This window comes from Hirundo rustica, chromosome 14 (genome assembly GCF_015227805.2).
Source record: "Hirundo rustica isolate bHirRus1 chromosome 14, bHirRus1.pri.v3, whole genome shotgun sequence".
NCBI lineage: Eukaryota > Metazoa > Chordata > Aves > Passeriformes > Hirundinidae > Hirundo > Hirundo rustica.
In genome coordinates, this window is record NC_053463.1 from 4,155,179 (window position 1) to 4,171,894 (window position 16,716).

General features: G+C 43.2%; 1 protein-coding gene across 4 annotated transcripts in view; it reads left to right on the forward strand.

Annotated features, from left to right (window-relative positions):
* EBF1 (EBF transcription factor 1) overlaps positions 1-8,193 on the forward strand; it is a 266,747-nt gene extending 258,554 nt beyond the window's left edge. For all 4 annotated transcript variants that reach the window (XM_040078263.2, XM_040078260.2, XM_040078261.2 and 1 more), the window contains exons 14-16: positions 459-638; positions 2,791-2,985; positions 7,468-8,193. In XM_040078263.2, the coding sequence (XP_039934197.1) occupies positions 459-638; positions 2,791-2,985; positions 7,468-7,499 (407 nt within the window). In that variant the 3' untranslated portion in view covers positions 7,500-8,193. The remainder of the gene's footprint in view (positions 1-458; positions 639-2,790; positions 2,986-7,467) is intronic.
* Positions 8,194-16,716: the final 8,523 nt, after the last annotated feature.

Genomic DNA, 16,716 nt, shown 5'->3' on the forward strand with positions numbered 1-16,716 from the left:
GGATATCCCACAAGCTGGAGAAACACACTACATTTCCTGAAGTGTGCAGTGAGCCTCTGAGGTGTGTTAAATGACAGTGACATCAGAAAAGAGTTAACAACAATCCCGTGCTTTTAACACACCTTGAGTGGGTCTGGGCTCCTTGCTCTGAAAATGTAGGTCATGTTTACTCCATTTCCTACGAGCAGCCCTTCCAGAGTGAGCGTTCCTCTAACACCCCGCGCTGATCTTTGCTGCAGGGCATCCGTGGGTTGCCTGGGGAGCTCTGGAGGCTCCAGCCTCCCTCCTCCGGCAGCGACCTGGGCAGGGAGGGGTCCCAGTTTGGGTCCCTGGTGGTGCTGGGGGTCAGTCCTGCCCCTCTCTGCACTCCCTGGCTGGGCTGAGCTCCCCCTTGGTTTGTGTAGGGAGCTCTTGTGGGGCTAATCCCAATGTCTACCTGTGTTCCCTCCCCACACAAGGTTTCACTCGCAACTCCAGCAGTGTGTCACCTCACGGCTACGTGCCAAGCACCACCCCGCAGCAGACAAACTACAACTCTGTCACAACAAGCATGAACGGCTATGGGAATGCTGGAATGTCAAATTTAGGCGGTTCTCCAACCTTCCTGAATGGATCTGCTGCCAATTCTCCCTATGCCAGTGAGTATTTTATGTCTTTTTTGTATTTTGCACATTTTCATTAGGAGGCAGTAGATTTTCTCTGATGCTCAATATTTATTTTCTATTTTGAGCACTTGAAATAGAACTTAATCTCTACTCTCAAGGCGCTGATCTTTGATGCACTTTGAAGACCTTAGTGTTGCCAGAAATTCTCCTCTCTGTTTTCCTGTTACTATTATTAATTATTATTATTAATTTATTTTTTATTTGGGAGTCTTAAAAGAGCTTACAAGAACAATCTCTCATGATTTAGTCTGATGGCTTCATAACGTACCTTGTACTCTAATAAGAAACACTGTCCTCAACTTCTGAGCAAATAATATGTTCATAACGTTTTTAAAGGTTACAAATTACTGGCGGACCTAAGCTTAATTGTTTATATTCCACTTGCTTTTTATGTAGTATTACTTTGACTTCACTGAGTCGGTAAAACGTGACAAAGGCTCTTAGATTTTGTGTTTTAGTGTCAGTACAGTGAATGCCACAAAAATGTGAGTCATGCAAATCATACATCCCACGGCGTGAAGAGCTTATGGTCTACAGTCCCAATCATGGAAATATTTATGTGCAGGACTAACTTTCTGCATTTTGATATTAAAGGTTTAGTAAGCTGTTTAAATATGAATACATTTCTGTTGGTAAAGGCCTGTGAACCTCTTCTGCAGCTGCTCACTCAGCTCAGAAGTCCCTGGTCATATGAGAAAATTAAATGAGCAGGACCTGCCCAATTCCTCTGACGCTGCTCATGAGGCATAAAGGATTCCACTGACATCTGTAGGAAGCTGACAGCAGAATCAGGATGGAAGGTCTGGACATATAAATAGATTTATAGGCTGGGGCTGTAGCATGGACAGCACAAACGGACTGCTGAAGGTACCAGGGTTTACACGGCAAATCTGAAGTTAATGGTGTAATAGCAGCAATGAATTATTTTGAATTGCATCAGAACCAAAAGGGGGATAGGAACTCTGAATAAAATAATTAAGGATTCTTCTCTGCTGCAAATTTAGAACAAATTATTTACCCACATAACTAGTACTTATAACCTGGAAATTGCTAACCAGTGATTATTTTTGTACTCTAATAATAATGTAACATGTAATGTTACAAAGTACCTTACTTATTAAGTTGGATTTACTGTCACAGAATCTGCACACTCTGAATTCATAATATAACATGATTGATGAGACATCTCCTTTTGGAAGCAGATGCCAGTAATGCATTTAAAATACTGTGGCAGTGTATTATTTCATATTTATGAACGACATCCTCTTTAGAATAGCACTTCACTTCCTAGCCCTGGTTCTCTATTCTATTTATATTTTGGGAGGTTTTCTTGGTTGATCTGTCATTCTGCTAATGTCTAATCCATTGAATCAGAAAATGCTTCAATCATGACCTGAAAATTAAAAGGTGGCATTCTTAATTAAATCAATAAACTAATTGCTGTATAGTAGCAATTCAATTTAGGTGCTTTGATTGCTCTCCCTTAGCAAGTACTTCCAGACACAGAGTGACTTCAGACTAAGATTGTATCTGTCAGACTGTGAAACTTTGAACATTTAATTTCCATTAATTGATTTCCTCAGTGTTAACAAATATGATATCAGATTCTCAAATAAGAACTTAAATAGGGTGATTTTTATCTACATAAATGCAAATAAAATAATAATTCAAAGCCCAGATGATCAGAATTTTCCTCTATAATATGTAATTATTCACAGTCCACTTGTGTATCTAAGCAGTTTCTAAACAGGACAAAGAATGGAAGTATAGGATTTCAGTTTTGGTCAGGGTTTTTTTTTTTGTTATTGTTAGATAAGAGGGGAAACCAGCAGTGCCTTCTGAGTAGTAAAGGAGTTAGCTTTATTTTCATGAAATTTGTTTAAAAGCTTGATGGTAAACACATGAACCGAAGATATTTATTGTACTATCCAGCAAATTAACGTTTTAAGGTTATCTGTATTTAAAGACTGAACTTCTCATGTAACACATTTGCACTTTGAACACTCAGTCCCACCCTAAAACAACCGAGAGCGTCCAGGAATGAGAATTCTCTTGCTTCTGCAGCCTGTTATAATTGAGCGCTAAGGAATGCCTTTTTGGGGGGGGGCTCTTTTTTCCCCTCTAGTTGTGCCATCGAGTCCGACGATGGCCTCCTCCACTAGCCTCCCGTCCAACTGTAGCAGCTCCTCTGGGATTTTCTCCTTCTCACCAGCCAACATGGTCTCAGCGGTGAAACAGAAGAGCGCCTTCGCGCCCGTCGTGAGACCCCAAACCTCCCCCCCTCCCACCTGCACCAGCACCAACGGCAATAGCCTGCAAGGTAGGTGGAACCCAGGCTGCACAGGAGGCGGCTGCTCCCCGCCGGGAGCTGGCGGTGCCTCGCCAGGCTCGGAGCCGCACCGAGCTGCCCCAGGGGAGAGAAGGCAGTGGGGGAATCCCTGGTGGGCTCTGTCCTAAGGTTTCCTCCTGTAGAGAGTAACTGGACTCCACCCCCAGCCCGCATTGTGCCCTGCAGGTGTTTGGCAACCACCCTCTCTCTAACTCGACTAATACTGCTCAGTTGAGAGGCTGTGTCTTTTGAAGCACGGACCTACTGTTTTGATAAACACAAGTAATATTTCAGCTTACTAATACCGTCCTTTTTCTTTCTTTCCTCTCTTATTCCCTGTTGTCGTCCTTTATCAGACCAGTCTTTTGTGGACTCTAGCAAGTACTCCACTGCAGGGTCTCTCCAGGGGCTGGCCTTCTCCTGAAGTACGTCACTCAATCTTCCCTTCCTTTTTGTCCTTTGTCATAGTACACTTGTGCAGAAATCCTACTGAGAGCAAATAGACTGTTACAGAGCTTGGCACAAACCCTCCCCTTCATAAACAGGAGATACATTACAAACCAACAGCAGCGTTCTCCACTCACACCAGGGCAAACATTAGTTTCCACTGATTAATGTACTCCTGTGCCAATTAATTCCACGAATGGCGCAGGGCCTTTTGGAAAGCCTATTGAGCTGTTGGTATCAAGGGGCTGCTCCTTTTCTGCATCCCTTCCCCTCTCATTACAAGTACTCCAGCATCAGTACCTAAATCCACTTGAAGGGTTGGTGTGGGCGAGGCAGTGACAGACAAAGCTTTGTCAAGCCTGCAAAGCCCAGCACTGCCCATCTCATTGTTTGGCTGAGTCTGTTTTACAGCACTGTGCCTAAACCTCCCTGTGTGATTCCCTCACTGCACATCACTGTGCTGGGAGAGGCATTTTCATGCTTGCTTAGATCCAGGGGTTTCCTTAAGCAGATGCAGCCAGCTGCCTCCAGCTGCCAGAGGCGGGAAATATTTCATGTGTTGTGCTTCCTCCAGTTCTGAGATTTGTTTCCTTTCCATGAGCCTGTGCAAATTATCCAAAGGGCATCGAGTGGGGAATAAAACCCACACTTTTTTTAAGCCAAGTTCAGAAGGAGGCATGCAGAGCAGGATGGTTGCACAAACTCCACGTCATTCAGCCTCTGGAAAGAGGAACGCTGGGCTTGAAGACAAAATGCTGATAGCACCATTAGTGGCCAAAGGAAAAAAAATCTATATGCAAGCAGAATGGAAGGAATTCATTCATAAAAGCTTGGATCTATTGTGTCTGAAGGAAAGTGTGGTCCTCACCTCCCCTGGTGAACTGGGAGGAAGAATCCTTCAAGGTGCACACACACACACACAGAGAAAAACTGTGTAGAAACTGTAAATTTACTAGGATCTAATAAGCACTGGGTGCCTTCAGTTAGGACTTTGTTAGAAATACAAACTCTGTCAGGAATAAGACAAAACAAAATTTTCAGCTGCAGCATTTAGGATATTTGGTTTTGAACATTTAAAGGAATTGGCAGTGCTGACATGCTTCAAGTTTTAAAAGCAACAGCTAATAATACTTTTCATCTGAAATTAAAAAAATTAAAAGCTTTTGAACACGTTAATGTTTTTTTCCTCTCTTCACCTTGTCCCATCTTATTCTTGTGGATGGAGAGAAAAAACGAGTAACAGGAGAAAGCTTTTTCAGCTTTCTCCTTTCACAAGACACAGAATTCTCAGATTCCATGTACTCAGTTATGAAAAGCAATTATGGGATGAGCCAAGAGCACTGGACACAACTGGAGCAGTGTGATTGTTTCCTCGTTGTGTCACCTCCACCTCTGCAATGCCCAGATCTGAGCTCTTCCCCTAATTTTTGTTTAGCAATTCAGTTTTCATAATTGGAATGAGCCTCCAAGAGATGGTTCATTTCTAGGTCATCACTGAACTTCTTGGTGAGCTAAAGACACACAGCCTTTGGTCCCTTGCCTCCTGACACCACCTGAGGCTTGTAATAATCACTCAGAGATGCACTGCCTGTTGTGCCTTAATGCTTAAATAAACAACCACGTATAAGGAGGCTGTCTTATCTCACTTGGGCTTCTGGATACATCAGAAAACAATCAAGCTTTCCTTATGTAGCTCAGATATCAGCAGAACTCACTAAAACAGCAGCCAGGCTTATCTGTTGTTCTCTTTGCCATGCAATTTTGTAAAACCCCAAATACATTATTTCTGTAATTTGCTGGCAGCAAATACAAATTAGTATATGATAGAAGAAATAAAGGCCATTGGTGGGAGCTTTTCTATTCTCTGCCCTCCCTTTCTGGAGGTGGTGTGATCTCATACCTACACTGTTTCCCACTGATATCTCTGTTTTCAGGATCAATAACAGGCTGCAGCTGAGAGAATTTGCATGACTAGATGTAGCACTTATGGAATAAAAGTGGAGTGATCTAAATGAAGACTTGGAAAGAATGGAAATATCAAAGCTTTTAGGCAGAAAAGATATCATTTGCCTTGTAATTTAATTCAGAATTTCAGGGCTCTTCAAAAACAATAATGCTTTGAAAAAAGGAGCTAAGATCTGCCTCTGTGCCATTTGTTTCCAACAGCAAAAGGTACGTGGCTGATCTGTAACCACAGGGAAATGTCTAAATCATGAAGGGAGGAATTGCAAATATCTCACCTTTTTTAGGCTCCTGCCCAGGGTAGACAGCTGTCCTGTCCCAAGAGGCACAATTCTTGACCAATTACTGGTGAAATTGATTTGCTTCTGATGGATCTCTCAGATTGAGTGTTGGAATAGTATCTTAACGTTTTCTGAAGAAAAGATACTTTTTCTAAAGGAAAGCAACACTTCGTCCTAAAGTGTCCTCTATGCTTTTCACCTAAGTGTCTTCCTGTAGGACTTAAAGCCCCTTGACTCACCTCTCTATCCCTTTTATCCTTGCTCCCAGCTCCGTGAAGAACCCTTATGTGGGAGGGCACAATCAGTACAGCGATTCCACACAATAAATTCCAATAATTGAGATGCTGTTGCGGTGTGCCCCCTCTGAGGGTGGCCTGTTGCAAACATGTTGGATGCCTTTTGCATTCTCCCCTTCTCCCCTCATTTTGTTTCATTTAATCAGCGCAGTTTACTCGGGCTGTTCTCCCCTTGCTGATTAGACTTGTAATTCTTGCACATATGGTGGTGTTTGTGGAGAAAACATTTCCCTCCTCTCCCCCTCCAACCCCAAATCTGTGAGTCTTTTACTTTGGCTCTGTTCTTATCAAATGATTGCAGCTGTAATTAAAGCACAATGAATCAGCACCAGTCGCGGGGCTGAGTCCTTCCTTAAGAAATTACACATCCAGATGTCTGGAATGGCAGGCAGCATTTAAATCATGCACCTGGGAAGTGCCACCAGCCCGAAGGGGAATCTTTTTTCTACCTTTTGGCAAATTACTGTACAACTGGCATTTTAGAGACACATTATTTTCACGGTTTCCATCATAAACTTCCGTGGCTGTCCCCTGTAATGGTGTGCCTGCTCACAGTGTGTCACTGGGACACTCGGGATGTCTGATCTGAGTCCCCTGTAAACAGAGAGACATCGAGCTGGAGGTCAGCCTGTGTGCAAAACTGTCCCTGCTGACTTTTCATAAATCTGTCTGCTAAGAGAGGTGGTGCTTTCATAGAAAATGAGGTAAAAAGCATAAAAAAAAAATAAAAAATGCTGATGATTTAACTTAACCAGCAAAAGAGAAAACATCCTAAATTAACGTTCACCTGTGACTCACTTGATGTAGTTGGTGGTGTCTGCTACAAGTGGAGTAAGAGAGATGCTGACCTAGCTAACCCAGGAGTTAAACACGTGTTTCAATTTCAAAATTGGGGTTGAGAGCTGAAGTCCTTTTCTGAGCGCCTGGAAATGCATCCCTAAGTCCCAGGGCTGAGCACTGACCTTGGGGAGGATTGGCACAGGGGAATGACCCGTGCCAGGGTTCCCCTGCAGGGACACCCCTCCAGGGCTGGGACGCCACGCCAGTGCTGGCCTCTGGGACTCCAGCTGTTGTCCCTAATCTGGTGCAAACACCTGCTCTGCTTTTAAAAGAGTAACAGGAGGGGTGGCAATGGCTGGGTGGAGTCAAAGCATTTGGGGATTTTGAAACTAAAAGCAGAAGAATAATTTGGGGTCTGATACTGATATAGAGGAAGGACACATTTCTACAAGAAAATCAGTAACTTCAGCAAAGTCACTTGCAATTTGAATCATTTTCCAGTCAGAAGGAAACTTCTCATGATTATTTTGTACATAGTTGTCTCTTATGACTGGTATATATAAATTTAACTCAAAGTACATCTGACTACATTGCTAATAAATGTTTAAAGCTCTGAGGATTTAAAAGTTGCTTAATAATGCAGAAAATTAATTTTTTTCCTTTCTCTCTCTCTTTCTCCCCCCCCCTCCCCCCTTTCCTTCCAACAGCTATATCTGGCATGATTGTTCCCCCCATGTGAAAGAATTGCCTTGAAGAATTTTATTAATGAAGAGGTTGAATTCTGCTTCAGAGAGAATCTGATACAAGTCCCAGAGTGGAACTTTTTACTCAGGCCTTTTTAAAAATAAAAAAGAAATAAAGAAGGATCTTACAATAACTGCAGATTTTTAAACAAAACACAAAAATCACCATCCTTGCAAATACTGAAATTAACAATCCACAATTGCAAGGTGTTGATTCGAGTTGTCCATCCCAAATACCTGGGAGATATATTTATTGTATGTTGATAAAAAAAAAAAATCCACTTTTTTTTTTTTTTTTTTCCTGGGGGTGGGGGCTTGCTTTTATTTCCTTCTGCTTTTTTTGTGGGTTGCCTTTTTTTTTTTTTTTTTTTTTTTTAAGGCTTGATTTAATTCAACACCATTTGTCTTTTATAAATCATCCAATTACACAAGGGACACTAGAGATAGAACTCCACATTTTTAATTTATGATTTTTTTTTTTTTTTTTTTTTAAAGCTGTGTAAAGAAGAATAAAGTGGTGTCATTTACATACAAGTCTGTATGGGACAGAATAGAAGTGCCAGTTAGTTTTTAGTAGAAGAATTATGGCCATTTAATCAAGGGTCGGCTCATATATGTTGCTTATCCAGTGGTGACTTGCTGATATGATGCATTTTTAATGTTCTGATTAAATAGATATCACTCCCTAGAAAGCTGGTATTTTTGGATTATGAGGGCGGGGTGAGGGGTGGGATTAGCAACCTCTGTCTTTAATATCAGGCTGAAACCTTGTGTAAATAATACAAAAGGAAAAATTCATCCCAGAACAACGGGCTGGAAGGGGGACCTTGAGGTCCAACTTGGCCCAAAGCTGGCGGAGGGGAAGATAAGGGTGGAAATATCAAAAATGTTTCCTCTGGGAGAGCAAACCCGGTGCCTGTAGATGCAAAGCCAGACCTGCTGGAGGAGGTGAGAGTGGACCTCTCTCTTTTTGGGTGACATCTCAATCCCTTCCCCAAGCACAGCCTCCGCTGGGCTCTGCCCTTTGGCTTTGGCACAGGCTGGGTCATTCCTGGGGGGCTTCCAGCGTGGCCCCTCTCCCCCTGCCCTGCTGGTTGTGCTGGGGCAGGGTGGGCACAGCCTCAGGTGGGGTTTGCACCCTCCCCACCCAAAATCCCTCCCGGCCCAAGCTCCCACTGGCATCGTTCCTGTATCAGTCGACCCTCCCAGTTGGTACCACGCTCTATCCAGGACAGGGAACTGCTTTGGAGTGGTGAAACATGACTTTGGGGGAATCAAAACCATAGCTTCTCTTTTACGACAAAAAAAAAAAAAAAAAAAAAGTTTTTTGCTATCATTATCTGGGAAGTGTTCTTAAAAATTATTAGTCAAAGAGGCAGCAAAGCTCTGAAGATGCATTACCTGATATTTTTTCTTTGCTGTTGTGTTTTGTATGTAGTTATAAATACTGTAGATTTTTTGTGATTTTTTGCCAAAGTTGTTGTTCTATTTATACATTTTAATGTCTTAAGACAGTTTTTCAATATCACAAAAAAAAAAAAAAAAAGAATTTTACTGCATATTTTGCAAAAAGAGCTCACTACCTTTAGCTTGCACATACTTGCAAATTAATTAAAGAAAAAAAAAGCTTTTTGTTTCTGTTTTTTGTTCGTTTGTTTTACGGGGGATTTTGTAAAATATCCATATAAATAATGTATTTATCTTTGGAATTTGTACATTGCTTTTTGTCCCCCACAAGTTTATTTTATTGTGTATGTTTGCTATGTGAAAAGTGCTGATTTGTTTGGTCATTCACCGTTGTATTAGCTGTTTAAATGTGATTTTAATACATTTCATTTATAGGGTTGGTTTTTTTTAGTATTGTTTAAAACCATGCTTCCATTTTTTTTTTTTTAATTTCCACCCAAAAGCCATTGTCTATTTTTGTATTATTTGTAAGTTAAGAAGTTTTTTCCAATATATGGCAAAAAGTAGCATATTATTCTTGTAGCATTTAGTTATGTAGATTTAAAAAAAAATGTATCCTTTGCTTTTGAGGCTTAACAAAAACTAATGCTGTTTTACTCTATTAATATGCATGGGATTTCTCCTCTTTGGAGTGACGCATTTTTGTGCATTAAATATGGGGAGAAACTTCATAGAACTCAATGAAAATACTTTCTTTCTTAAGTCTGCTTGTATATTTCTCTGTCTTTCACATAAATATAAACCAGCAGATTGGATGCCTTAACAATGCAAATCATATTCATTTCACTTGTACATTGTACTGTGCACCAGAACTGTCAATCATCACTAACATTCTAAGAGAAAAAAAAAAAAAAAAGGAATTGAAAAGCACAAAAGAACTGTTTTGTTACCTTAAAACAATATAACTTTTTTCTAGTCGAGCAAGAAATCATTTACAACGATGCTGCAACTGTGCATGCTTCCTGTATGAATTTTGCAATGGTTTTCACTAGAATGTCACAGTGTGATCTTTGGGGGGAAGGGAAAGAAAAACAGGATTTTTTTTTTTTTTTTTTTCATGGCGAGAAAATAAAAGAAGAGAAAACTGGAAAAAAAATGTGAGAGACATCAGTTTATTGCTTCTCTGTATTCCAAGCGATTATTCTAATTCACATAATAAGCAACAGCACGACAATGTAATCAAATTTAAAGCCATATTTTGTCCAGTGACACCGTCGATTACTCTTGTAGAGCTCCACCCAGTCCTAGCAGTTCTGACACCACTTTAGCCACATTTGTAGTCTCTACTCCAGTGTCCAAAGAGCCTTTGACAATGTGCATAATTCCGTTCTTTCGCAGCTATTTGTCGTGATCTGATGAGTGGGAATTTATCAAAAAATCTCCCCTGCACCACCCTTGGTCTTTTACAAAGTAAAAGATGCAGCTGTTTACAGAATATGGCTTTAAGTGGAAACATTCAGATTTCAGTTTTAATAAGGTGAAGCTTCACAATGACTGGATTGCATAATGCCTATTTCCTCACAGTTGTACTAGGATGCAGCTAAAATGAAGTCATCTCTGAAACTACTAACCTTTCACCTTCTTATCTAAATCTTTTTGAATAGACACACACACTGTACAGTTCTATTGTTAGAGAAACTAACTACTGTAGAGATTGTTATAATTTTTTTGCAGAAATTCAAGCTGTAAAAACTTTTCAACTTTCACAATATTTAATTAAAGTTACTTCCTGTCTGTGAATACAGCTCCTAGTTGTGTGTTTATTTTTCTGCCTCTGCTAGTCAGTAGATGAGGGAAAAAAAACCAAAAACAAACAAACAAAAAAAAAAGCCAGAGGCTACTGAATTGTCTTCCTGAAATTAGGGAGAGACAAAAATTCATGGAATTACACAGTGAAATGTGAATGCTGGTGCACTGAAACGCCTTTCCCTCTGTCTCTAATGGATTTCAAAGGATCTTCGCTCAGAAGGCTGAATGTTCATCCTGTTAATCTTATTATTTCCATTGTTCCAGTCTACTGTTTGCCCCAAGGACCAACATATTTTTTCTAGTGGATTTTAGGGACATATTTGGCTTTGGCTGCTCAGCTGCAAGAGCTGTCTCTCTCTAAACACAGTGATCATGAGGCACCAGGCACATCCTACTCTGTGCCTGAGACCCAGGGAGTTGGGAGTTTTCATCTTGGTGTTATTAAAGTCAGTGGCAGCACGTCCAGGTGTCCAGTGACTGTGCAAGGCCAGCTCCAACAACTGCAAACCCTACAAAGGGTTTCCATTCTTCTACCCTTCCTAAATGACAAATCCATCAGCAGCTAGATTGGTTCCAGGCATTTTATTTCATTCTGTACCCCTCTGGTGTGAGAGGACAGGAGGAATTTTACCTCTGGCAGATGGAGGGCTGACATGCTGGCACTTAATTTCTCTGTCATACGGATCTTTAAGCACCACACCTAATGCAAGGCTTCAAGGAAGGAATAGGAATGCTGTGTACTTCAGTTTAAGTTCAAGTTTACTTTAAAAATATGAAGTTGCTAAAACAAGCAGCTGGAAGTGGCTTCTTGCAATGTGAAGTGTTGGGCATCTCTTAAATGTGAGCAGATCCACTCCAGTAGCTGCTAGAGAAAGAGATGTTGGCAAAATCAGACCCCAAATGTGTTTATTCTGTCTGCACAAGAGATCTGCTTTTTCTGTCTGAGTTAATTCTCCTGGTTCTCTTTAAAATGGTGTGAATATTGGCAGCTCGACTCTCCACAAAGATGTTGGGTCAGTGTATCTGAAAAGCAGGCTGAGGGATTCAATTCAGGATGTTGTATAACCTGCAACAGGTACCGCAGAACAAGAGCTCTGCTTCAGCCTTTTGGATCCAGAGACAATGGATTTGTTTGAAATTTAAATTGAGTCACATTTAACAAGAAAGGGGGATAAGGATGGCAGGAGGCTGAAAAGCTCAGGCGTTGGGGAGTCTTCTGGGCGGCCCCAGTGATGTTCTGACAGTCTAAACTGAGCCCAGCTGTGGGACAGGACTTTAATAGAGGGCAAATTACTTTTCTGATGCCAGAGGAAAACCCTCTGAAACCCCCCAAAGCATGAGGACCAGGTGCAGGGGCACATCCAGGTGTGGCTGGGTGAGACACGTGGCCTGTGATGGGAGGGGACTGTCACCTGTCATCACACAGGGAAACGTGACATAAGGTGTACAAGGATGTGACTTACTGCTACCTCCAAACTTGTGGCTTTGTTCATTTTTTTAGCCACTGTAGAAGTCATTTTGACTGAATGGTTTGCCCCTGGCAGTGGGATTGGCTGTAGCTTTGTGTGGGCATGTCTCTAAGTTTTTATTAAAGAAACCTCGGCAAGATGAGGTGCTTTCACTGTTAGTTTCCTGGCCATGTCTGTGTCTGGTTATTCCCTTCAGAGTCTCTCCAGGCTCTTGCCACAGCTGTGTTGGGTAATCAATTATGTAACTCTGCTTAGCACCACAGCCCCTTTATCTTCTGTCATTGCACGAGGCAGCTGAAGACATATTTGATGTTATTCACTTGATTTCCTGAGCTCCTTCCTGTTTACTGCCCCTTGCTCCCCACTCCTCTTGCAAATATTCACACTGTGCTGCTGTGCTACAAATGGGTTCCAGCCTCCCACAGAGCCCCAACTCGGCTCCAGACTCCTTCAGTTCCACAGGACAGAAGTTTTGGGAAGTGCTTCAGCAAAAACCACGTTCCCCATCCCCAGCAGTGTTACAGAAGCATCACTTGTTCTTCTTCTCCCTTCACAAACACAACTAGCATTGTACCGATAAAAATGTGCAAATCCTGACTGTGAACTAAATACAAAAAGGTCACATCTCAGAGGTGCTGAGCACCTGGCACTGAGTTCCTTGAGACTCTTGGTCAGCTGGTCATTGCCCCCTTGTCCACCCACCAGCTGCACTCACTCCTTCCTGTCGTTTGCCACCTCCTGCCTGCCCCAGCACCATTGTCTCAATGAAACCATGGCTGATTCGGGCCCCATCTGACATCTCTGTTTCCTTTACTTCCCAGCAGGTGCTGGCTCTGGCATCTCTTTTCCCCAGCATCTGACGCTGATATTTCAGTAGCGGAGGTCAGGTCAATACTTTATATTAATAAGTAATAGTTCCAGCTCCACAGCCCTCTCCGCTCTTCCTCCCCTTGGTGCCCTTGAGGATAGAGCTAGACCAGAGCTTATGGCACTGCTCCAACGTGATTGGCAGACCATGGGAACAAGCACACTTCTTAGGAAACTTTATTAAAGTAATTCCAGGACACGAATGCCAATGAGTACCCAGGTCGCAGCCTCACAGCAAGGACTGCAGTTCTAGGTGGCTTTTTTTTGTGTGTGGGCCTACAACAGGAATAGCAAATACAGTGGCCGAACACATATTTTCCCCCCTTATTTTCAATGAAAAGCCCGAACTTCATCACTGATGTGTATGTACATTTGAAGAACTCAATGAAAAAAAATTATTTAGATGATTGTTTAACGCCTTCCTGAAACATATCATAAACTCTGTTCTATACGGGCCAGTCTAACTTAACTCTTTGTATAAAGTAATGAAATTGTCCTCCCCCCATTTTTTTTGTTAAATAAAATTAATCCCTAATTTTTCCCACATTTATTCATGTCAAAATGTATCTTTTACTGTGAGTCCTTACAAAAGGTTTGCCGCAGAGTCTCACCATAGCGCGGTGATTCACGGCAGCCCGGCAGCTCTTGGCCATGAGCATGAAAAAGGGAAGGGCTGATGATGTTCTAGGTCTGCACAATCTCTCGAGAGCCTCAGTTATCTGGTTGAGGACAACTCGGGATAAATTCCCACTGAGGATGTTCCCTGCAGTGGGGCAGCAGCTCAGGCCAGGCCTTAGCACAGGAGGCACAAAAACGCAGCCGTGTTTGTGCCCCTGCCTGTGTTCAGGTGGGAAACTGTGAGAGCCGTGGGAAGCAAAGCCCGAGGTGATCCTGGTCATAAAAATTGACTTTTCTGCAGAGTCTAGGGGAAAGGGGAGCACAAAAATTTCATTTCCACTCTGTGCCAGACCCACACTGTGCCCCAGAGCTTTGTAGGGTCCTGCCCACCGTCTCCCTGCCCAGCAGCCCTGCCAGGGAGGGCTCTGCCTTTTGCCTCCTTTGCAGGGAGCTTTGCTCACCCAGCCTGCCACCATTAACTTTGCCTTCAACCTCTGCTGCATCATTGCCTTCTCCTGAGGGCTCCCTATTTATATAGAGGGGAAAATGCTGTTGCTGGGACTGGAAATATTTTGTTACCTTTTTCTGCTTAAGTGCGAGGCATTTTTATCTGTGATCTCTGGAGACTTATGCTACAGTGGGACCGATTTTATCCACTTACTCAATGCACTTTAGTTCAATAATGATTACAGAACTTCTACATAATATATTAGGTATAGCTGATTTCCCAGGGTTTGTAGCCCTCCATCTCCCCAAGCATTTAAGAAGGAATCTCTCTGTGATAGGGATGTTATGAATGATACACTCTTCGACAGTCATGATGTAAAAGTAATAGCAGCAGCAGGCCAAGAAGGCAGAGGCAGGCACTCGGCTGGAAAATGCCAAAGCCTGTGGATAATGCAAGCCAAGAGCAATGACTTGCTTTGTTCATTTTATCACTGCTCCTCGGTGCATCAGCAGCACTTGCAATCTAGCCCAGGCAACCCAAGCCAGACTCCCAAACTCTCCCTCCATCATCCAACACAGTCTGAGAGTTTTGGCAGTTCACTGGCTCCACTGCAGGGCTGGGTTGACCTGGTGTTTCTTTCTCCCTCACCCTCTTTTTGGTTTTAACCTCAAGCTGAGCTTCTCATCTTGCTCAGCTGTGGATTTAGCAGCCATGAGTGGCTCTGTGTCAGCCAGCGCTGCCAGCCCTGGGGTGCCTGAGGGACTGCACAAAGCCTGTACTTTTGTTTTCTTCAACACAAAGAAGTGTTTGTGGTCACGGCCTCCTGCACACCCGAGGTTACACCAAGTGCACCTGGTCCGCATCTTTCCTCAGCCTGAGAAGATTTCTAGGCATATTTCCCCATCACAGAGATTGCAAAGCTTCTCCATTCTCTGCTATACCAAATGTTAATAATCCTCTGCCTGTGTCTTCTCCACCTGCCCTGGCTGCTCAGCACCCCGATGGCAGAGAGCATCCAGCTCTTTTCCTTAAAGCCCAATCCTGGCTCATTCAAAGCACATTCATTTGCCCCAGGGAGTTTTCCACACTGGATCGAGCACCTTGCTCATCTCACTGTCATCAGCCTCCCCAGCTGGCACTGATGGTGCCTTTTTTTTTTTTTTAAACAAAAACCCTGTTTTAATCCATTTGCTGATGATACCTTCATTTCAGTAACCCTTTTTGGCAGCGAGTCCCACGGGTTCATTGCTGGAGTTTCTCCTTGTGCAGTGGGGCTGCTGCAGGGATGGGGATGGGGATGGGGATGGGGGTGGGGATGGAGATGGGGATGGGGGTGGGGATGGGGATGGGGATGGGGACAGGGGTGACAGGAGCTGCTCCTGTTCCTGGCCCAGAGGGGCAGCTCAGGGCAGCTCCCATCCCTGCCACAGCCCCTGACTGACGGCAGGAAACAGCAACAGGGAAGTTGCCACCAGCTAACAGCTGTTTCAACAGTTTTAATCACAGGGCGAGCTGCAAGATAAATAAATAAATAAAGCCCATGAAGTGACAAAACAAATGGCCTGGTATCCCAGACAGATTTGGAGCTTCTGGCTGCCTTCGCAGCAGAGCAGCCTGTGGGCTCCCACCCTCCCTCCCCCAAATAATTAATTTATCACTTAGCAGCGCTGTGTCTCTGCAGAAGGCGCTTGGAGATGGCATTTGAAGGTGAACTCCAGCCCTCTGGAGGGGCCTGTGGGGCTGGGGAAAGAGGCAGCCGAGTTCTGGAGCCTGCAGGTGATCGCAGGGGGATTTATATCAACCTGCTCGAGCTACCATGAGCCAGCACGAGCTATTTTGTTCTGCCATCACAAATCACTGTTATGCCCTTTCTGCCTTAAACACCGTGGATCAGCTATAACAACACTTGATATTTATTTTATTTCAACTATCACTCTGATTTGTCAGGTGTATTTTTTATGCACAGCAGGTGTACCCTAATGGGGTTAGGGAATAAACAGCAAATTGATGGGCTTACACACCCATTAGCTAATGGGTTACTAAGCAAAAGGGACTCTGTTTAACCCCACTGCACTTAGCCCACTGTTAGGAGGAATGTTAAAGACTATAAGCTAACACTCAAATGTCTCTCCATGGACCCAGGGGAAGAGAGCTCAAACTTTAATGCATTGCTTTTGATAGGCAGGTGAATGAATGTGGCTATCATTATGCAATCACACAGCTGTGGAACTATTTATCAGCCACACATCATGCCCCGTGAACCCTGCCTGCTCCTGTCCCTGCACTGCCAGCCCGTCCCTGCGGGGCACAGAGAGGGTTAACAGGATGAATTCCCTGCAGACAGGTGCTTCCCACATCCCACTTGCACAGCACATGCAGCAAACACGGAGCTGCCGCTGGGACCCCAGCGCTGCCCAGCACTACACACCTTGTTCTGAGCTTTTTTTTTTTTTTTGTGCAAAGGCCTTGTGTCAACACCAGCTTTAATCAGTTATTTCAAGATAGATGTGCCTCGTTAGCATCAGAACAATGCAATTACTTCCCCTCCTCCCCTCTCTCCAAATCCCGGGGTTTTATTGGCCTATTAATGGTTTG